Source organism: Carya illinoinensis, chromosome 4, assembly GCF_018687715.1.
Source record: "Carya illinoinensis cultivar Pawnee chromosome 4, C.illinoinensisPawnee_v1, whole genome shotgun sequence".
Lineage (NCBI taxonomy): Eukaryota > Viridiplantae > Streptophyta > Magnoliopsida > Fagales > Juglandaceae > Carya > Carya illinoinensis.
The window spans coordinates 29,619,787-29,643,135 of record NC_056755.1 but is presented as its reverse complement, the minus strand read 5'-3'; the positions used below and the strand labels follow the sequence as shown (position 1 = coordinate 29,643,135).

Sequence of the window (23,349 nt, the reverse complement as noted above, 5' to 3'; positions counted from 1 at the left end):
TGTTTAATTTTTCTAATCTATTAGAGATTTGTTTTAATAGATCATCTTTAACTTTAGAAAAATTAGATTTTAAATGAGGTAGAATTTCATGTGGAATAAATAAAAGGATTTCTTTATACTTTAATAGTAGAATTAATAGTAGATATTTGGGTTTCAATCATTTCTAATTGTTTACTCATGGTTTTTAAATATAAATTAGTATAATTATTTTGTTGGATTATATTGTCAGTATTTTTATTTTTTGATATAGAATTATATTTCTTTATTGGCAAGGCTAATATTTGAGTATTCCTTTAAGTGTACTTAATAGCTTCAAAATAGAGTTATTCTTCATAAATAATTTGATTATTATTTTCTTTAATCCATTGACGAGTTGTCCTATTTATAGTTGATAATTGATTTGATTTATATACTTCAAACCATATAAATAAAGATATATTAATTTGTATATTTTCCGAGTACTCATAATATTTTCCTTCAATATAATCTCTTTCTATCTTTGTGAAAGTTGAGAAGGATACTAATTCTATTTATTTATTTTCTTCTTTCATATAATCTTATTTAAGATATTTTTTTATTAATTTTAAGTTTTTCTTTACTCAGGATGAATATTTTAACATTATCTTTAACTACTTGTGAATATGTTTGAGAAGAAGGTTCTTTTCTATATTGGAGATTTTGATAAGTGGATGCTATATCAGGAGGATTAAAATTATATATTAATGTATCAATAATATTTTCGAGAATAACCCCCGGATCTGAGTGTCCAAATTTTGAAATCTGGCGTTAAAATTTTGAGATATATTTCTAGAAACTAAAATAAGAACAGATCTAATTAATTATTATTATATTTATGATGTTTATTACTAATTTGTTACTAACTTAGAGTATGTAAATAATAAAATATGTAAATGTATTATGACAGTTAATGCATAATGGGCTATATTAAACTTTTTACATCTTGTATATTATTAATAAATAATTGTCAATTTGTCATTAAACTTTATCATTTTATTTATGATATATTATTAATTGATAATATGTATTATTTAATATTTTATATAATTAATAATAATAGATTAGATAAAAATTATATTTAATTATATATTTATTATATAAAAATAATATATTAAGTTATTAAAAATGTAATTCGGTCCGACTTAAAATTTATAGTCTGATAGGACCAAATTTATTCGCAATGTATGTGACATAGACCGACCCTAAAATAGTTGTATTTCCATCCATCAAGGATTCCCTCTGCGCCTGAAAAAGAAGTTGTATTTCCATCCATCAAGGTTTCCTTCTTACGTACCCGAAACAATATCAGATTCGCGGGTGCTACAATGATTTGGGATTCTCCGAAAACGGCTTTCAGTGAAATCCAGTGTCCAAGAAAATCAACACCTCTCCGAATAGAACAGAGAAGCCTTCCCTTCAAATGTACTCCATCATCATTTTCTTGTTAGACTAAACAATCCTGATTCTGACACTTCATCTTCCTCACCCAAATCAAAAACCAACAAAACCCGCAACTCCATATGATGAAATTCAACCATACCGACCTTTCGGATCACCCGTTTTCCTGCTTGTGACTGGCTTGGCTTCACTTTCTCAGGATTCGGTTCTTTTTTGTGCTTTTTTGTGCTCCTTGTTTTGTTCGACGGAGTGATGGTGGAGATCTTATCACTAGGGCGGTTCAACTACCACAGGCTTGAATGGAAACGGTGGTTCCCGGCGTTCTTGTCCTCCCACAGGACCCTTTTCATGGTGCTTTGGATCGCGGCCTTTGCCTCAGTTTTCGTATGGCAGAGGAACCTCGTGGGCGGGTTCTTGGTGTTCCGGCAGTCCCCTTTGTCTGTGAGGCCCATGCCGAGGTTGAGGCCGGTGGCGTTTAACCTCACGGACTTTGGAGGGGTCGGAGACGGGGTCACTGTGAACACCAAGGCCTTCGAGAGGGCGGTCTTAGCAATCTTCAAGTTGGGAAAGAGAGGTGGTGCCCAGCTCAATGTACCTCCCGGCCGGTGGCTTACGGCTCCTTTTAATCTCACGAGTCATATGACTTTGTTCCTAGCTGAGGATGCTGAAATACTGGGAATTCAGGTAATCTTTTTTCCTGGTCGCTCTTCAATAACTGTTTATTGGATGTGGGTTGATTTGATTTTTGTTTAGTTGTGACTCCGAGCGATTTCCCGCTTCAACAAGATCTGCTGGGATACAATTTTGTAGACAAGGATCTGCTGGAATCCCTAGAGTATGATATCATGCATAAATCCTTAGGGATCCTCCGTGGACTAGGATATTGTATTGGGGTATGGAAGGGTTACTTATCATAAATCACGGGAGTTCATATTCCTTACAATAGATATGAAGTCCAAAAACATACGAAAAAATAAACCTTTTTCTATTTATACATACAATGGGTATTCTGATACTTATTGATAAGGATAAGGATAAGTGGTGTATATGATGCTACATACGATGGACTGGCCTGACGAGGACGTTAGGAATTTAAGGGGATAGATTGTGATACCCCATATGATAAAGATAAGGGTAGGTGGTGTATGAGATCCTATATTACTTGGGAATAAGAAGTTTTTGCTCTTTATAATGTTCCAATAGGATTCCAATTGTATCATTGACTAATCCTTTTGGAGTATAAGGCATGTGGTTTGGGCCTTCTATTGGGCGCTACAGGTATTGAGTGGGAGGTTCTATTTGAGGTTATACACAAAAGATTTCGATGGAATACCTGCCTACTTATGAAGCAACAACGAGAAGTCCTTGGAATAAGGAGTGTTAATATGACCTGTTCAATTCAAATAGGGTTAAGACCCTTAAGCAAAACCTTGTTTCTGTAGGTCTGTGATGAAACCAAACTTATAATTCGAGTCTTGAGACATGAGAGATGGAATACTTACTAATCACCGACAGACAATGTTATGTTATAGCAAATAATTGATAATGGCTTTTAACTACCACGACCTGAAGAATAAGGATGGCTATTGTGTGTCATGGTGTGTTGGAGGACATTGTAGTAAAGAGGCTCATGACTAACAACCCTCAATACCAAGCAATAGATGATCAATATGGTGTGATGTGTTAGTGCCTGGGCGCACAGGTATGATTTAGGTTACTCATTCAGTTTTCTTGTCATACCAGTATGTCTTGTAGAAGCACATAGTCCCAGGGGAAGGGGTGGGCGTTTGGAACATGTACATAAAGGTTTTTATGACAAATCAATGATTTGATTAATATACAATCAGGACTTTCTCTAGGCTCTTTTGGGGTTATTACTTCCTTCATAGTTCTAAACAATTATCCTTGGCACCCTCATGTTGGCATACAAGAGCTGATAAGGTATTTATTATCCTTTCCTCCATTTTCTCTTATAAATGGGAGAAAGTGACTTTGCTAACAAAAATTGGGCTTGTGAGATGGATTGCATTGAATTTCTTTTACTCTTTACTGATATCTCAGTCTCCAGTTGCTACAGCAAGGGTTACTGTGGCACAGAGAAGGGGATGTTTGGAAATCATTTTCATCTCATCTCATCTTATTTCCTTCCCAAACTAATCATTGCAACTTTTCCAAATTTTCAAACAAAAAATAAAAAACAATTCAACTTTTTCAAATTTTAAAACAAAAATAATATTAAAAAATTATATTCTAACAATATTTTAACTTTATAATATTTTTTATCCAATTTTCTTATCTCCTTTCCCAAAACCCAAAAAATACTTAATTCAAACTATCTCACTACTATTCACAAACTATCTTACTACTATTCACAAAATTCTCATATTATCTTATTCCCCAAGCATCCCTTAAGTCATTCTTTTTACTTCTCAAAGTTTTGAGCCTTTTATTGGATGTCTTACATAGCCTTCTTGAGAGCTGTTACTATTCATCCAAATTACTCCCTCAATTGATTAGACTTATGTAAATTACCACAATTGACATCCCATTCATTGGGTAACAAAATTTGATCTTATATAATGTTGGCTGGTGTGTTGTTATTTTTTATACATCATATGCAATGGATTTATACAAATTCCTTTGTCAGATATTGCATTTTACATGGCTTAGATTATATGCCTTGTGTGGGTCTTGAGTAGGGCTAAGCATAATGGCTGAACTGCAGACCATCATTGATTTTGGTGATATCCTAGCTGTCACAAAAGGGATCTAATTGTTTATACTTTTTATTGTGACTATCACTGAACTAACATGCTCAGGCTTGTATACATGCCTATCCTTATGATCAAATAAAATTTTGTTTACCAAAAAAAAAAATATATTTTTTACTGTGACTACTGAACTCTCTCTCTCTCTCTCTCTCTCTCTCTCTCTCTCTCTCTCTCTCTCTCGCAAATTATTTCTTACTTCACATATGCCCTCTTATGTGATGTGTAACAGGATGAGAAGTATTGGCCACTGATGCCACCTTTGCCTTCATATGGATATGGGAGAGAGCATCCTGGACCTCGATATGGGAGTTTGATTCATGGTCAACACCTCAAAGATGTTGTTATTACTGGTTAGTTTTTTTATTCCCTCTTTTCTTAGCTGAAGCTAAATTACATTTTCTATTCATGGGAAAGATCTTTGACTTGAGAGGTGAATTAAAGTAAATGCAAATGTGTCTTGATTTTCTGAAGATAAATAGTTTAAGACCTCCTCCAAATCAAGATTGCCCTGATGTTTAATTTAATTTTAGTCAAGTTAGAATATTACATGCCTTCTAGAGCAAGATCTCTAGTGAAAACTCGTACAAGTATCCATATTTGCCAGACTCCTATTTTAAAATTTGCAATTTATAGTTAAAGAGCACTTTTTATGTACCTGCTTGTCACTAAATTATGATTGAATTATGCAGACACCATACATGTAATGCTAGGAGGCTACAGATCCTATTGATCATAAATGAAACTTATAATGGCACAATTTTCACAGATAGGATTTACTTCTTAACCACTCATAACAGAAGCCAATTGGTGGAGTGACCAAAAAAAAAAAAATTAAGCTGTCACGAAGTTGGCTTATGTAATGCCCCAATGGAAGGCCCAACCCAAATGCCTATACTTCAAAAGGACTAGTCAATAATACAATTGGAGTCCCATTGGAATCTTATAAAGAGCAAGAATTTTTTTTTTTAGAAGTAATCAAAGTGTATTAATAAAAGAATAGGCAAAGCCATGTGAAGTACAAAGAATGCCCTGACTACGTAAGGACAATAGATACAAGGAAATCATGGAAATCTTTACCATTAAAATTAACAGCAATGGCCCAAGTACAAAGAGTTCTAGAAAAGAAAGTTTTAAGTTCCTCCCTCGATCTCTCTTTGTCCTCAAACATCCATTCATTGTGCTCCTGCCACATGCACCACATGATGCATATAGGAATCATCTTCCATACAGCCTTGATTTGTTGATTGCCTCTTAGATCTATCCAGCTAGCCAAAACTGCCACTACTATCTCAGGTATAACCCAACCCAAGTTTAGTCTACTAAATACCTTGTTCCATAACCCTCGAGCTACTTCACAGTGTAGTAGAAGATGGTCCACAGATTCACCCCTATTCCTACACATGCAACACCAATCTGCGATGATCACCATTCGTTTCCTCAAATTATCCGTTGTAAGGATCTTACCCAAGGAAGCAGTCCACACAAAATGCTGCTTTGAGAGGCGTCTTATGTCTCCAAATTTTTTTCCAAGGAAACTAAATAGGGAGCTCATGTGAAAGGGAATTATAGAACGAGCAAATGGAGAACACACCTTTACTTGTAGGTATCCACCACAATAAGTCAGCATGCTGGTTATTCGGTTTGAGTGAGTACAAAAAACTGAAAAAGGCTGCAAAGCTGTCCATTTCCCAATCATTTGCCGCCCAGCTAAAATTGATGTTCCACTGGATTTGTTTTCCTGCTATCACCATGACATCCTTCCCGGCTAAAGAGCTAGAATTTCTCCTTCTCAAGCAATATGAGATCCCATACACCACCTACTATTTTTATTATCATATGGGGTATCACAGTTTGCAACCCCCCCCCCCCCCCCCCCCCCCCCCCTTTCCTTTTTCCTCTAACATGTTGATCCCAGAAGGTAGTTTTTTAGAACATATGTTCAAATCAAACTGGTGATCAGAGGGGTGATTCCTAAATGTTATCTAATACAAAATGTGCCCTATGGCAGAATTCGTAAGCGAGTAATAGGATAGAGTATGAGCTGGCTAGTCCCTAAACTGCCTGTGTCCAAGACCAATGATTCCGTGGGTCATCTGTCATCATATGTCTTGTGACATGCAAAATTGTTTACAAAAAATAATTCCTTCTGTTTGTTACCTTACCTACTGGAGCAACATTTCTTTGTAAAATTATCATCTGGTAATTGTTACAAAGGCATAACTGGTCAAAAAAAGGTAGTGAGTGGGGAAAAAATATAATACAAGTGTCAGTCCACTGCCCTGTATACCCAATGCAAGTATTGTTGAATTATTTTGTTATTTAACACACTAAACGTATTCTGCAAAGAAGGACTCTTGTCTCTTTGCTCTACCCTTAATGTGTCCAGTTAATTTTTATATTCCTGTGTACTTGCGCTGTGCCTACTTTTTATCATCAATAAAATTCTTATTTAAAAAAAAAATAAAAAATAAAAGAAGTTATTTGTATCTGAAACATAGATAAGAATATGCTTTTCATTCCTCTTTATAAACATTGATTAAACAGTTGATTACTGTTTAACATGGGTTACATTTACCACAAGGCTTAAAATGTCATCAAACAATCAGACTATAGATACCTTTTTGCCTGCTAGCCATACGAGGTCCATGATTTGGTTGGTTTTAAAATCTTGTATGAGTTTTGAGAGAATTTTGTGGAGGACTGGCAGCGACAATTATGGTTGGAATTAAAGCTGTGTAGCTAGCTGAGAAAATTTTGAGTTTCTGACTTGGTCTAATTTATTGTGTTGCTGACTGCAGGGCATAACGGAACCATAAATGGACAGGGTCAAACATGGTGGAAGAAGTATCGCCGGAAGCTCCTTAACCATACTAGGGGTCCGCTTGTTCAGATAATGTGGTCAAGTGACATTCTAATCACTAATGTAACTTTTCGTGATTCTCCTTTCTGGACGCTTCATCCATATGACTGCAAGAATGTAACCATCAGAAACGTTACAATCTTGGCTCCCTTAGTTGAAGCTCCAAACACCGATGGAATAGATCCAGGTGAGTGTCCTATGCTAAATTATGACTATATGTATGCACACATGCATATTTTAATGTATTAATGTGTGACATGTCTGGTGCTACCCAACCACAATTTATTTTGTTGATCTTGTGAGCATCTTCAAGAACCATTGATTCTTTGGATTAACATTTTTTGTAGAAGGCTTTCATATCAGTTCAAGTTCTAAACATTAGCCATTTGATACTTGAGTAATATTAAGTAGACACAAGGTGCAAAATATAATGTAATTCTGATCAGACTAGATGTTGGCAAATGCTCCTTCATATTTTAGTTCAATTTTCTGAAGACGCTAAATCGATGACAAGGAAGACATTGCTCTGGGGTTCAAGGTTATGATTGATGTGGTGGGATTATGTTATGTGTTTTTTTCGTACTTGTATTGAATAGTTGGTTGAAGTCAAGGAATCATGTAAGTTGGGAATGATTAAATTCAAAATTTGCCAGGACTATGCCAATAAGTTGCACTCTTATTGTTATTTTCATGTTTTCCCTCAATCTGTAGTTCTTCACTATCACTCCAATCCCCAACATAGTGTATGTATGAGATGTACATATATATATATATTGTACACTTAATTCTTATTACTTGTTACACAAGGTCACTTGAAGTCCCCTCCAAATATAATCTAAAGTATAGCTGATTAGTTTTCTCTAATGATTCGAGCATATGAATATATCAACCGTTTGCCTTTATACAGTAGTGCTTAACACTCCAGTTCTTTGTGGCATAAACAGATTCATGTGTGGATATGTTGATTGAGGACTCTTACATAAGTGTTGGGGATGATGGAATTGCGATAAAAAGTGGCTGGGATCAGTATGGAATTGCTTATGGACGGCCTTCAATGAATATACTCATTCGAAACCTTGTTGTTCGCTCTATGGTCAGGTAAAACTCTTTTACACTGATACTCGCATGTTTTGGCCATGATATAATAATTTATTTCATCCAAATACTGGTATTGTGCATGTGCATGCATGAGATATCAATAGATTAAATTTCTAGATGTATGTGTCTCTTCATGTTTGCCTTCAAGCTGCTGTTGCAAATTTGATTGTATTCAGGAATGAATTTGATCTGTCTTGTAGAGTGTCTTATATATTCTTCCTAAAACTTATGCTTCCTGATATCTTTTGGAAAGACGTGCTGAGTTTGCACGGCCCCCAGCGTTCCCCATCAAATATATATATCTTCGTTTTGTAGAATGATTTGAGTATAGCTGGCAATAATCAATTTGTTTGTGCTTTTGTAATGGTTCGTCTTTGTGGTTTGAAGTTTTTAATGCCACACAACCAGATCAAATTTGCTGCAGAATTCCACTGAGAAACTGTTTCATAAAACCATCAATACAGAAGGATATTCACCTTTCATTATATTTTTCCTTCTCTTATTAGATGATTAATTGGATGATAGCTCGTTCTCAAATTATATTGAAAGCTATGTAATAATTAATGATTTCTTCTCTTTATATACTTTCCAATGAGTCACGGTGTGAGTGCAATTTGTCTCCTATAGTTACTGAAACTTTCTAAAATGAGTGAAGTTTATTTTTATGACAATTTGCAGAATCTTGACGTAAACCATTTGAGGTTTTATTACAATGGTAAGCCAATTTGGTGCAATATGTTTTGTGAGCCTTGCAAGCTTCCAAGTAGAAAGCAAAGAATCACATTAAGTCGTGGAATATTGTCTAATGGAAATAAATCTGCTAATAGTTCCCCAAATTTGAGCAAAGACCGTCTTAGCCTTTTACACTTGCAGCTTTTCTGCCTTTGGGCTCAGATTCTGTACTGTACTGTAGTAAATGTGGTCGACCTTCTTCCTTTTGGTGGGCTGGGTGGGGGTGTCTGTTAAAGCCTGTTGGACCCATGTGCCATACAGCAGGATTTAGCTGTGCTCATATTTTGAAAATTGCCGTAAATTAGGGTTTGATTTAATTTGAAGCCGTTCATACAACTTCAATTCTAGTCTTGTGCTGCTAAACCAACTCCTGCCTTTGCTTTTACTGTTGTTGGATCTTTGATTCTGTTGTAGTTAGTTGAATGATAATATGAATTGTTATAGTTTGACATGTTGAGATTCAGATAGTAACTGAGAACCCCCTTGGTCTGAAATGCAACAGTGCTGGCGTATCAATTGGCAGTGAAATGTCCGGTGGTGTATCAAATGTCACTGTGGAAAATCTCCTTGTCTGGAGCTCAAGGCGTGCTGTTCGAATCAAGACTGCCTCTGGTAGAGGTGGATATGTGCGAAACATAACATACAAAAATCTTACATTTGACGACGTTCGTGTTGGAATTGTCATCAAAACAGATTACAATGAACACCCTGACGAGGGGTTTGACCCAACGGCTTTCCCAGTCCTTGAGGACATAAGTTTCACAAGTGTTCATGGCCAGGGAGTTCGTGTGCCTGTCCGCATCCACGGGAGTGATAAAATTCCAGTTAGAAACGTGACATTCCGAGATATGTCAGTAGGGTTAACATACAAGAAGAAGCATATATTCCAGTGTGCCTTTGTTGAGGGTCGTGTGATAGGGACCATCTTCCCTGCTCCTTGTGAGAATCTTGATCGGTACGATGAGCAGGAACGGCTCATTAAAAGCTCATCTTCCCAGAATGTAACGGACATAGATTATGATTTTTAAGGTGCAATTTCTCCATCTCCACGACTCATCTTCCCCAATTTATTCCCTGCATGAAATGGTTTTGGTGGATAATGTTGGGGGTGAAGCAGCTCATATTGTTCCTATGTTTTTTCTCTTTTCTCTCTCTCCATTTTTATGGAGGAGAAAGGCAGGGCGGGAAGAACATGGACAGATGGAACCAAAGAGGGGCTGTCCTTGCTTGGGGTTTTTCTAATCATGGAATCTGTACAGAAAAAAAAAATAAAAAAATTCACATGCTTGTACTGTGTACATTCATGGGATTACTGATATTAATAGTTTTATTGAGACTTTAGATATGATATCCAATTCCTTCTACTTCAAATGCTAATTCTCAGCGTTCTGAACTTGTTTTATCATCTGGGCATTGAGATGAGGTCACCAACTCCACTATGTGGAGGCTAGCAGTTTGATTGGGGTAGATTCTACGTTTTACTTTTAACGACAACAGTAATACAATTATTATTATTATGTCATTGGCAATAATAATACCTTTGTTGACATCATAGTGGTCCATACATTACACAGCACAGTGCAAGTTGCGGGGCACATTTTTAATTCTGTGGTTGAAAGGAACCATTATTTTCTCTACTATTTTTGCAGAGAAAAATAATATTTGTAATTTTAGAGCATGCTACATTTAAAAAATATGGATAAATTTGAAACTTACGTGAAAGAAATATATTTTTAGTTATTGATCTCATTTTATTTAAAAGGAGTGCGTTTATATACCTTAAGACTATATCTAATAATGCTCTTTTACGAAACATGCTATGGGATCAGTGAGCACTCAACGTTGAATAATTTTAAGGCCTTAAGTGGGAATCAGGGGAGAATTCTATAGATTTCTCCTGCTGAATCTCTGTTTATGGAGTCTGGACCGACCAATGAAAATGCTAAACAAAAAAGAAAAGTCTAGTTGCAAGCACACTTGTGTACTAATATGTGTACCAATTTATTGTGATTGATCAAAAAGTAGATTTTATTGAAAATAGTATTAATTTAATTCTTAAGTATGAAAGAATCAATATTAGTACGTAAATTAGTACGCGACTTAATTTACGCGACTTTGTTTGTATGTAGCAAAACTTAAACAAAAAAGAAGAGAGTGGATAGAGGTGAGATCACTTGCCACAATATGATTTCAATATCTCAGCAGCTTCTATTCTGCTCCATACGAAGATTAGCCGAATAAATGATCAATTGGATATCCGATAACTTTGATCTATGTGGGGAAATGTTCCAAATTCCAATACCCTGGTTATTATTGAGGCAGATAAACTGGGGTCTTCAGGATCAAAATTGCTAAACGCATGGAATCCGTGCGCAGGGGGCAAGAGACTCGCGAGCAAAATCCTTGCGTGCGCCTAGCTTTGCCCCTTGAGGATGTGCAGCCAGACACAGTTTTGGCATACCAAGTCTGCAGTTTTGCATTGGTCAGAAGCAGTGTTAATAATCTTTTGAAAGGAAAAAACTTTATTCTAAAAATATTATTTATCATCTTTCCCTTAAATGATCAAAAAATTGTTTAACATCAAGTATTTTATATCACCCATAATATCATGGATATAAGAATGGTGTATAAATCTACTATATATGAATCATATTTAATAAAAACTGTTGGGAGTTGTATTGTACCATGTAAGGCCTGGTTTGTTTACCCAATACACATGAAAATATCTCATTTGGAGTTGTATTATACAATAGTTTTGGCTATCCAAATGTAATATTTCATCTCGATCTTAAGTTTTAAAAATATCCACTTAAATAAACAGTAAATAAACAGTATAAAATAATAAAAATTGACATGATTAAGAATAGTGCATGAATAATGCCAAACTGACGTGAGCAATGCGTGAACAAAACATGAATAGTGCAAAATTGACGTGAGCAATTCATGAACAATACATAAACAATGCACAATTTAGATACTCTATAAAACAATAGGACCTATACCTTTTTTAAATCTCAAAATTTTAAAAATATCTCATCTCATCTCATCTCACTATTCAAACACACATTTTTTTTACAAACTATTTCATCTCATATTAACTCAAAAATTTCACTATTATTCAAAATATCTCATCTCATCTTATCTGAACTGTGTATCCGTAGATTCGTTTGGATTCACAAAATGTTTTATCTCATCTCATCTCATCATTACAACTTTTTAAAATTTCCACATAAAATATAATAAATAACTCAACTTTAATCTCAATTCAATTTTTTTAAATTTTAAAATAATAATAATATTAAAAAATAATATTCTAACAATATTTTATTTAATTTTTATCTTCCATCTAAAATCATATCATCTCTAATCCAAACCAACCCCTGATTTTTCTCAACTTCATGATTCCAGACATACAAGGACATACTCACACGGGACAAGTTGCCAAAAAAACGGAGCACGAATCAGAAGGCGTGTGGACCACGATGATCATCCACATTGAGAATTTCGGGCAGAGCAAAAGCCTCAATCGAGATGTACGCATACTTGCCTCGGACTTCTTCTGTCTTGACAATCAGAATCTGAGGTCAATGGCCACCATAACAACTCGTGAGTTTGTGCTTTGCCACAGTGAAACGTTCAATGTGAAGCTCCTCTCCCTTTTTACACAATCAACTATGTAGGAAGAGAAGTGCTAAATGTATAAAAAGAATTTATAAAATAAAGCTTATAAACTTGAAATGTAACATTTGCTTTGTAATAAAGATAGTTTTATAAATTTAACGTATCATATCAAATAATATCAATTTATAAGGTCTATTTTATATATGAATGTTGCTCTCAATTTAAAAAATCTGAAGAGATTTAAAATCATTTTGTGCGGCTTGGATCTGCCATTACATCAAGATGAGAACATAGGCATGTTTAGTTGAAAATGCAGTGAAGTAGGGGGAGAGGAAAAGGGGGAGATGCCAGCAAGGATACCAAATGATAAAATAAGGCAGGAAGTGATAATCTACCTAACTTTTGTGGCAATTAGTTGAGGGCAAGTGGGAACAGCATGATGATCATTGTTAAGCACACTAGTTTTATTGTCTGCCAATCAACTACTCCCTTAAATTCCTAATTAATCACAATTTTTTGCAATCTTCCAGCCAAAAAGCTATTCAAATTCAATTTGAATTACCATTTCGATTGGACTTTGTTGTTATAAGGATGATGCTACCTTGCCTCAAGTTGCCCTAGTCTATTTTGATTTTTTTTTTTAAATGCTAAAAAATAAATAAATAAACCATGCCCACAAATTTTATATAACATCTCTACACTACACACATGTTTTTATTTTTATTTTTCTTAATAGGTGTGTCGTGTAAAGATGATGAGTAAAAGAACTCTTAATATTTTAGTTCATGTTAGAAAAACTATATCAAAGTACATAGCGGAAGCGATATTACCTTATCGAAAATATTTTAGATCTAGTCCGATTGTTCTACAAATTCTCTAGCATTGTTGTTCATCCAAAATCTTCACCTATCGATGGTGGGGTATGCTATGTGGTAATACCAAAGCAACACTCACAAATTTTACAGCCTAGATGCCAGAATTAGAGAGAATATTTTTTAGAGAAATCATTTTCCATTTTATCCTACCACACACACACCTCTCATCCAAAAAGGGGAGAGACTGTGTAAATAGTCTCTCTAAGTGTAACCCTTGGCTTGCCATTAAGGACTAGTCACCAAGGCTCAAGAAATGACTCACTTCATAACCCTCAGAGAAGGGGAATATATGCCCATTATAAGTGCTCATTTTTTAAAGTTCAACACTTTTAGCATAGTTTCTAAACTTTTAGCGTAGTTCTTGTGATTTTTTTAATCCTTTGGTAATTCTGTAATGTTTCTTCCCTATAAAGTTTTATATTTTCAATGATTGCTTGATCCTCTCAAATCTCCAATATTTTCTCACTTGGTTTGTCCTCTCACATGCATGTTGCAAAATTGCTTTTTAGATGAAATCACTAATTGACATAATACAATAAATACAAAAATGATTTTCACAATATTTTTAAAGATAATTGCTATAAACATTGTTGCCCAGATGACTAATACAAGAGGGGGGGTGAATTGAATTGTATTAAAAAAAATAACAATTATAAATCAAATGTATAATATAAAATATAAACAAAATATGAAATAACAATAAATATAAAGAGTAAGGGTAAGAGAGAAGCAAGCTCAGTATGTTAACGAGGTTCGGCTCCACTGCCGCCTACGTCCTCGCCTCAAGCTATCCCTTGAGGATTCCCAAATTCACTATTCAATCTCCTTCAGGTGGAGATAGAAACCTATTACACCTTTGAACAACACCGCTACAAAGGATCCGTATAGAACACCCTCTACACTTGCAATCACCTTACACGTGGTGATTCAACTATTCCCTATGTAAAATATTTTCTACACGCATAAGAGTTATACACACCCTTTTTCTGATACAAGAACTGATAGTGGGTAGGTTATCAGAAAACACTCCTCAATGAGTGAACTAAGAACAATATAGTGCAAACTATATCTCTCAAAATGAATAAGGAGTAAGGCTCAATGCTTAGAGAAGAGAGAATGAAAGCTTTGAATGAACGTTGTATGCTCTTGGTGTTGTAAATGTGAAACTCTCAAATGATCTATTTATAGGCATATGAGACTTCATATTCAAATTAAAAAAAATTCACATGTCAAAAACAACATCATTCACTTTTTCAAAAAATTCAAATAAAAGGTTCTTCTTTTTCAATTGTCAAAGACAATATCATTCATTTTTCAAAAACTTCAAACCTAATCTTTTACTTTTTGCATATGACAAAAGGAGCACACTTTACTTTTCAAATATTTCAAACCTAATCTTTTACTTTTTGCATATGACAAAAGGAGCACACTTTACTTGTCAAATATTTCAAACAAAATCATCTACCTTTTGCATAAATCAAAAAAGCATCAATTACTTTTAAAAATATTCAAATAAAACATGCACATGTGAAAGATGATAATCAATCATCTTTAATATTTTCAAAGTTCAACCCTTTAATCAAGGCATGCACATGTAAAAGATGACAATCAATCATCTTTCAAATTTTTCAAATTTAATTTTCAAAAATATTCATGCACATGTGGAAAATGTATTTTAATGCTTTATGATAAAATATTAATTTTGAGCCTTAATCCTAATTTCGAATTTTTAAGAGATTTACAACATTACTCTATAATTTTAATGTGAACTTATTCCTTTCTTGTTCATGCTTGTTTCCTTGATGTGCTTGACTCCATTATGTAGACAACTTGAGTTTGAGACTTCTTTATTCTTTGAATTCATTTGTTATCATCAAAATTTATGTGTAGATATATAATTACACAAACCTTGAAACCTTGGGTTCAACAAACATAAAGATATTACATAAAAATAAATTTATAAACTGGCGTAACTTTATAGAATTCGTTATATCTACTTTATAATAAAAATAATTTTATAATCTGACGTATCACATCAGTTTATAACTTATTTTTATGTAATTATTTTGTGACTAAAGTATTTCGAAAGATAATTTTCTATTGTAGTCAACAATATGTGTGAAGCATACTCCTCTTGTTAGTAAAGATGGTCACATGTGAGACATGTAAAGTGAAACGGCCACTTTGAAATGGTCTTTTCCTATGCACGCAACTCATGTGGTTGAACTTCTTCGAAACAACATAGATCAAATGTAGGTCAATTAAACGTGTGTAACACTTTTGTTACTTTCAATTATTCTCTCTTCGATTTGAATCCCGCAAATGGTTCAAACTTTGAATGTTTCTAATTACCACAAAAGACCGACACAACAAACAATATATTATTGAAATGTACAGATCAGGAGACATGAATATTGAATACGAAAAGAGGACAGAAATCTTGCATACTAATATATATATATTTTCCTTAGAAAGTTGGTGAATATATTGACCAAGACTTCTATAGTTATATTGTCTGGTAAATTCAGATAATTATTTTATTTTAATGTTGTGTTTGCATGACAACAATATATAAAAGAAAATTCTATTTAAACAACCTTTAGTGTACCGCTCAAAGTTATAGTCAGTGTATTTAATTGTTTTTAAATGTTTTAAAAAATTACTATTAGTGTATTTATGCATTTTTTTAATATTTTAAAAAAATAAATAAAAAACCAAAATGAACCAACAGTACACTTGAGAGGACTAATGGAAGAGATTGAAATTTGAATAGCAGCACCCATATATTTCATAAAACAAAGGCAATGCTAGGGCCAATGATAGTGGCTCCGATACTGTCCACGATAAGGCTAAATTCCTCTTTTTTTATATTTTTTTGTGTATTTTTTTATATAATTTTAAATTTTTTTGAAAAAATTTACAATATTATTAAAAAATATTTATTTAATTATTAAATAAAAAATAGTATTGTGAAAAACAAACCATCAAGACTTCGATCGAAGAAGTCTTGACTGTTAAATATGACCATTGACTCAGAATTTTTCTGTTCAAGAAAATGTGGTCAAAGATAGATATGGCCGGCTAGATTCACACACACTGTCTCGTGACTCTCATCTCATTGGAGAGAAGAACAAAAATAAAAAGAAATGAAGGAATTCAAATATATCAAAAGCATCAATGCATTGACCAAAAAAAAAAAAAAAAAAAGCATCAATGCAGCCTTCGTTTTGTTTACTATCATTATAGGGTGGGGGAGGGGGAGCTTCTTTACTTCTTATTATATTTTGTATGAAAGGAAAAGATACCTACCAAGTCTAAAATAATGAATTTTGTTGGCAAGTTTAGATGGTAAAAGTTGGGAAGTTTACCGAGTTGAATAATCATACCCTTTTGTAATTTTTTTCGCAATCTTATTATAAAATAAGGATATTTATGTAAAATGATATTCTTTTCGTAAGTTCAGTTGAAACTTACCATTTGATTATGCTAAGGTGCACGTCATTCGATTAGTTCAGTTGAAAATCTTAATAACTGTCATTCGTGGGTAGGTTTGAATAGTGAGATGAGAATTTTTAATTTTAGATGAAAGTTTAAAATATTATTTTTAATATTATTGTTATTTTAGGATTTAAAAAAGTTGAATTGAAATTTTAAAATTATATTTTGTGAGAATTTCAAAATTTTATAATGATGAGATGATAAGAGATACGAATTTTGTGTCTCATCTCATTTGTCAAACTTGAGACGCTTCTCTTTTTTTATTAGCATCAGATTAAGATATATAAAATCACTTTGATTAATTTTGAGGGTGTATGCATTCTTAACAATAAATTTCTTATAAGTGCACCTCCAATCTCATAATTTTAAGAGTGTAAAAGAAGATTTTCCTGTCTTATTTATATAATTCATTTCGTAATCATTAATACAAAATTTAAGTTATATCTTAGAAAGGAAAGTGTCATAACAACAAAAATATTTTATAAAAATAAATTTATAAATTAATATAATTTTATGTGATATATTATATTTATTTTATAATAAAATTATTTTATAATCTAATATAATAAATTAAGTTTCGAAAATTTATAAATTTATTTTGCCTTTTAACATAACTTAACAAAGATAGAGAGAGGGGGAATGTTTGGGAATTCAGGTGGGTGTTTATGTAAATTTGGAGCAATTTAAGGGTGAGTTTCCAAAGGAGTGAAAGTAGAAGAACACGTTAGTCTAACAGCCCCCCGACGAAAAAACAAAAGACGAAGTCATGAAGACGCCACCGTCGCCACGTGCTTATTACGCGTTTTCCACACGGGTTTCACACCCCATTATTAAATCCCATGCTTATTTTTATTTTTTTTTATTTTTTTAAGTTTTTTAAAATATTGGATTTATATCTCTATGCATGATGCGCTGTACTGCGAAAGCGAAAGCGAATGAACGGACCTCTTTTTAAGTATGGAAATTATATATTAATCTGTATATTAATGTGATGTAATTAATCAAAAAATAAATTTTATTAAAAATAGTATTAATTTAAATTTTAAGTATGAATAAATTAGTATTAATACATAGATTAATATGTAATTATACTTATATATAATAAAACTCTTTAAATATATATACGTTAGGTGGATGAGTCGTTACGGCCTTATAGCCTACGGTAATGAATATTTATTAAAAAATAATATTTATAGTTACAAATATATAATTATTAGATAATTATCTTAAAAATTTTAATAAATACAAAATTTATATAAAAATAAAATTAATTTTTTTAATAATAAATTTAATTCTTTTTAAAATGATTGTACGATGTTTTCATGTTTTACAACTGTATAAAGTATATTTTTTTATTAAAATTTAATTTAAATAAATAATTTTATAGTTATAAAGAGATTCTATAAATATAAATTCTTAATTTGACATGATATTATATGATTTATTAAATATATTTTATAATAAAAATAATTTTATAATTTAATATACTATATCTTACGTCAATTTTTTAAATTAGTGAAATCTCTTTATTATTAAAAGCTTTCATTTATTCGATCAACGAGTAGGAACCTCTACAGGTGTTGAAAAATTAGTGACGATCTCGATCATGTTTAAAACCAGTATCTTCAGATGAAATGTTATATGAAAATATATAAAATCTTTTTGCTTAACATCCATTACTGCTTCTTTTTCTCAGCTAATTAGATCTTAGGACTTGAAAGTGATATGTGATAATGTAAAAAAAGAAAAAAAAAATAATATTATACATTATAGGAAGATGTAATATATTTATCACTATTAAATAATAAAAAGTCATCTAATAAAATATCATATAATAATAATAATAAATATGTTATTTTTTACATAAACGAGATAGTAGTTTAGTATATAAAATTTTTTATAAAAAAAATGTTAAATGTATAAATAAATTTTTAAAAATAAACTCATAGCAAAAATGTTTTTTTATAAAAGAAATATTACAATTATAAAGAGATTTTATAAAAATAAACTTATAAATTAATTTGGTTTTAAATGATATTTGAATTTATTTATAATAAAATTAATTTTATAATCTAATATATCACATCAAGATATATTAATTTATAAATTTATTTTTATGAAATTTCGTTAAAACATTTATCTTTTTTATAAATTCTACATATCATACTAAATATAATAAATTTAAATTAGCTTACATAAATATAATAAAGATTAGTTTTGAAAACAAATAAAATACTAAAAATATCAAAATTCAGAGTAAACGAGCGAAACGATGATCTGGTGACAGAAAAACAAAGGGCAAAAAAAGTAAGAACACGTGTTTGAAATAACAATAAAATAAACAAAAGAAAAATAATATAATTAATTAATATTTAGAAAGAAAAAGGAAGGTGCGAGGAAGAAGCTGGAGAAAAGAAAGCACCATATATTCCTCGTGCCTTTAACACTTGGGTGGGACCCAATAAATAGAATATTATAATAATTATTTATTATAATTTAATTTTTATTCCGCGGATATATATATATATAGCCAGCCAGGCCATGGCGGGTATCAGAATCTATATCTTCCTCTCTCGGTTTTTCCCAGGTTTATGCGAGCGCACATATCCATCTCTGTATCTTGATCGAAGCTTTCGATTTCATACTTAGAAATCTCTGAACCTTACCGTACTTTCGCATCCAAGTTGTTCGTTTTCTTGCTTTTGGCTGGGAAATTAAAATCATGTCGAGCTCACAGGCGTTTTCTGAATTTTCCGGGAAGAGGCCGGAGAAAGCAAGCTTCTCTCTTAAGTGTAGCCTACTGAGTCAGTACCTGAAGGAGAAGGGCTCCTTTGGCGATCTCAACCTCGGGATGTCATGCAACGTCGAAGGAAACGGTGCGCTTTCCTCTCATCTTTACTTTTCTGCACTTTTTTTTTTTTCGTTTTGGTTTGATTATCTCATTCCTTTCTTTTTCCTATGTGGTTTTCTAAAAAAACCCAAAACTTAAGATCTGCTTAAGGTTTCTCTTTCTTTCGGATTTTTGACTGTCTAATTCCCATATCATTTCCCAAGAATTTGAATGTGTCCTCTTCCCTCGTCAAAACTCTATAAAACTTTGATGTTTTAAAACCCTAGCAGATCTCAATCTCAATCAATTTCTCATCTGCTTATAGTAAGAGACTTGGTCTTGGGCTTAGGGGGAAAAAAAAAGAAAAAAAAGAAGAAGAAGCTCTGCTTTTCTGTTCTTTTGAGGTTTAGAAAATGATGTTCAAATTGAAACAGGAACAGTTGAGACCTACCGTCAGACAGCACCAACAATGAATTTATTCCCCATCGCTGAGAAATTGAGTGATTTTTCTTCCCGAAACGTGGTCGCCACTCGGAACCTTGAACCCATGGATTTGTTCCCTCAGCCACCTGGGTTTGCTGCCTCCTTACCTAAGCAAGTGGTCCCAGAGATTGCTACCGACTCTAGGTGAGCCCAATTACTACTTTCCCACGCTTTACTTTACATATATTCTATGTTGTCTAGAGTAAGCAAACGGATTCTAATTTTCTTTATCAATTCATAGCAATATCACCATCAATGTTAGAAATGGGTTAATTCATATTCATGATTTGGGTCAAATCATTTGGGAGCGCATGGAGTGTCATGAATTAAATCGCTTGCTCATTGAAGATAAATATCTGATTTTAATCTGTTCATCATGCAGCAGAGTGGACAAGTCTGCCACAGCAGAGCCTGAAAGAGCCCAAATGACAATTTTCTATGCCGGGAAAGTAATCGTGTTCAACGAATTTCCGGCCGAGAAGGCCAAGGAAGTCATGCTCTTAGCAAGCCAGGGAAGCTCCCAGAGCAATCCCAACAACCAGAATGCATTTGCTGCTTCTAAGCTGGCCAGGATTGATTCCAGCAGTTCAATTGGTACTAGCACTAGTGTTGTTCCTCCTAGTTTGGGCAACAAAGCGATTCATGAACACATTCAACCGCCCCCTCAACCCCTTGCTAATGGTAATTATTTCTTGTGATTACTAACTATTTCTTGGTACAAAAGATGGAATGTTCCGATCATTATGTTGAACATGTTTCTGATTTAGTCTTCCGCTTAAAAATGGCAGATTTACCAATTGCAAGGAGAGCTTCACTCCACCGGTTCCTGGAGAAGAGGAAAGATAGGTAGGCATTTTGGAAAACATAATATGGGAATATCTCATATGAGATTTATATTTTTCTATGCATCATTTTAGAAGGATTCCTTGTCCCCATACGTTCAGCTAAATTTAGCTGCAGATGTATCAAAGAAACTGATTCACTAGTTGTATTGGTTATTGGAGTCCTTTACACGCACACACGTTATTTTTTCAATTCTCAGCAGTGGGATTGACACATCCTTGATTGTCACCCGCAAGTTTTGCTGAATTAGTATATCTGGGTGGGGTGGGGTTTGGGTAGGTTTAGGTTTTATGAGTCATCCTTGATGAGATTGGTATTTTCTATCCTCGTAGTATATCAAAAAGTGCAGGGGAATTTTCCTATCTCTGCTGCTGTATTCCATTTTTAAGCAAACTGAATAACAGTGACATTATAATGGTGTTTCAATGATTAATCTCCTATTATTTTCTTTTATGGCATTTTTAACAGGGTCACAGCAAGAGCACCGTACCAATACCAAACAAACAACTCAGCAGCAGCCGCTCCCACCAAGCCAGTTGAAAGCAAGTCATGGCTCGGCCTGGCTGCGCAATCACGAAATTAGTTCTAATCATATATTCATACAACCCACCAAAATTAAACAAAAGGATGAAAAGCTCGATTATATTTGATTTATTCAGCATCCTTTGGCTGTGTTTCCCTCTTCAGTTTCGGCTCGGGCAAAGCCAGCCTGCCTTAGGCCTAACTTTCAATGATGAATCATAGTTGCTGTAATTATGTTTTGATGTGAGCATCTTTGTAACTGATAAATTTTGAATGAGTGAAACTAATTTACATTTTAATTGAGTCAGTGGATGTACTAACATTTGTTCAAAAGCTAGCTTCGTTTTTGCGCCAAAACTCCCAATTAATTTGCCAACACTGTATTTGGATCTGTTCAATTAACCTTGCTCTCCAAGATTTCTTTTAAGATATAAAATAAATAATAAAATTTACATCTTCCTATTGGCTAAATCTTTTAGGACAAGTGGTGACTTCATGTGGCATCAAAGCAGACGTACTGAGTTTAAATTCTGACTTTACACTCTACCTTATTTTATTAAATATTTTATCTGCTGGGTCACTTATTGAGAGAGAGTCTAGTTCACGCGGGAGAGTGTTAAAATATAAAATAAATAATAAAATTTACGGCTAAGCTTTGAGAAAAAGTGATGATTTCATATTGTATCAAAAAAATGAAATTAGTAAATTAAATACACCAGACGTTCTTAGACTAAAATAAACAGAATTTCTAACATTTACTGTCATCTTTCACTTGGAATATTATTTGCAACATGTTCCTAGAAATTCAAACTTGATGCTTAGATGATTTGGCTAAGAAATTTATTCCTACCGATTTAGTAGGTGAGAGATAGACACAAAATCGAGCAAAAGAGATAAACATTGTCTTGACAGAGCAATCGGCCATCTAAATCCCTTTCGAAATGATTTTAATAAGTAAAAAATATTAAATTTATTATCATAATCACGAGAAATAAGTTAGTTTCAAAACGTGAATAGTCAAGTCAACCCCATAAATATAGAAATATACAACATGTTTTTGTCCCTAAATATAATATCCCTTCCCCCACTTGTAAGTTGTGAATACGTGAAGCACGCGGATTTGAAACTTAGGTACATAGGAAGCGGTCTCATTTTGGTACAAAAGGCCAGGAAAGGTATAAATATGTGTGTGTGTGTACACATGACAAAAAGAAGAGGAATGGCAGACATCTCTTTTAATAAGGGCCACATGAAACGACACAGTCAAATAAGTAGGAAAAATTAGGTGCAAGTTGGATTGCAATTTCCATACCAAAGATAAGTGTACTGTGTACATCATAAAGAATATTAGCCCCATTTTGTCACGTTGTTCACATCCAAAGCCTTAGCAGTATATATTTGAATTGTATTATATTTCAGAAGAGAAAAAGATGACCCCATTAGTGGAGGAGCATGAGTGTTGTTATTTTTCTTTGTTAATTATTGGGCATCACATGCTTTACATTTTGGAGTTGGTGGTGGGTAGGGCCGGACATCCTTTGACCTTTTCTTTATGTTTTCTTTTTTGGGTACTCTGTTGTGGGTTTGATTTCCCACTCTGAAAATCAACAAAAATGAATTAGGTTGCTTTCTTAGTGGGACCATCCTTCTGATCTCATCTCTGTTATGCATATCTCCTCAACTTTCTCTTGTTGTCAATTCATCAGTGCATTAACATAACCCAAGCATCCTCTTGTTATTCATCATATGTTTTGATGGAGACATGCAAGAGGATGGGTTATATATGTTAATGCATTAATG

At 33.1% G+C, this 23,349-nt stretch overlaps 2 protein-coding genes across 6 annotated transcripts; both read left to right on the top strand.

Moving 5' to 3' along the window:
* Window positions 1–1,215: 1,215 nt before the first annotated feature.
* Window positions 1,216–10,225, top strand: LOC122307766 (probable polygalacturonase). Of its 3 annotated transcripts, none has more exons than XM_043120852.1 (6): window positions 1,216–2,100; window positions 4,417–4,537; window positions 6,986–7,234; window positions 7,992–8,145; window positions 9,380–9,906; window positions 10,058–10,225. In XM_043120852.1, exons 1-5 carry the CDS (start codon window positions 1,669–1,671, stop codon window positions 9,903–9,905), a joined length of 1,482 nt encoding a protein of 493 aa, XP_042976786.1. In that variant the 5' UTR covers window positions 1,216–1,668; the 3' UTR covers window position 9,906; window positions 10,058–10,225. The 3 variants fall into 3 exon arrangements, with proteins under 3 accessions (XP_042976786.1, XP_042976785.1, XP_042976784.1); XM_043120851.1 differs by having other exon boundaries at window positions 10,054–10,225; XM_043120850.1 differs by having other exon boundaries at window positions 1,217–2,100; window positions 9,380–10,225.
* Window positions 10,226–19,412: 9,187 nt separating this feature from the next.
* Window positions 19,413–21,848, top strand: LOC122308338 (protein TIFY 10A-like). 3 transcript variants are annotated; one of them, XM_043121609.1, is made up of 5 exons: window positions 19,413–19,747; window positions 20,142–20,328; window positions 20,567–20,865; window positions 20,973–21,030; window positions 21,496–21,848. In XM_043121609.1, exons 1-5 carry the CDS (start codon window positions 19,594–19,596, stop codon window positions 21,608–21,610), a joined length of 813 nt encoding a protein of 270 aa, XP_042977543.1. In that variant the 5' UTR covers window positions 19,413–19,593; the 3' UTR covers window positions 21,611–21,848. The 3 variants fall into 3 exon arrangements, with proteins under 3 accessions (XP_042977543.1, XP_042977542.1, XP_042977541.1); XM_043121608.1 differs by having other exon boundaries at window positions 20,136–20,328; window positions 20,570–20,865; XM_043121607.1 differs by having other exon boundaries at window positions 19,414–19,747; window positions 20,136–20,328.
* Window positions 21,849–23,349: the final 1,501 nt, after the last annotated feature.

Excerpts from the sequence above, each read along its gene's own strand:
- LOC122307766 (XM_043120852.1), top strand. The coding sequence starts at position 1,669 with ATGGTGGAGATCTTATCACTAGGGCGGTTCAACTACCACAGGCTTGAA. Across the intron at positions 4,538-6,985 it reads CAAAGATGTTGTTATTACTG|GGCATAACGGAACCATAAAT; the intron begins GTTAGTTTTTTT and ends TGCTGACTGCAG. Across the intron at positions 7,235-7,991 it reads CACCGATGGAATAGATCCAG|ATTCATGTGTGGATATGTTG; the intron begins GTGAGTGTCCTA and ends TGGCATAAACAG.
- LOC122308338 (XM_043121607.1), top strand. The coding sequence starts at position 19,594 with ATGTCGAGCTCACAGGCGTTTTCTGAATTTTCCGGGAAGAGGCCGGAG. Across the intron at positions 20,329-20,566 it reads GAGATTGCTACCGACTCTAG|CAGAGTGGACAAGTCTGCCA; the intron begins GTGAGCCCAATT and ends TTCATCATGCAG. Across the intron at positions 21,031-21,495 it reads CTGGAGAAGAGGAAAGATAG|GGTCACAGCAAGAGCACCGT; the intron begins GTAGGCATTTTG and ends CATTTTTAACAG.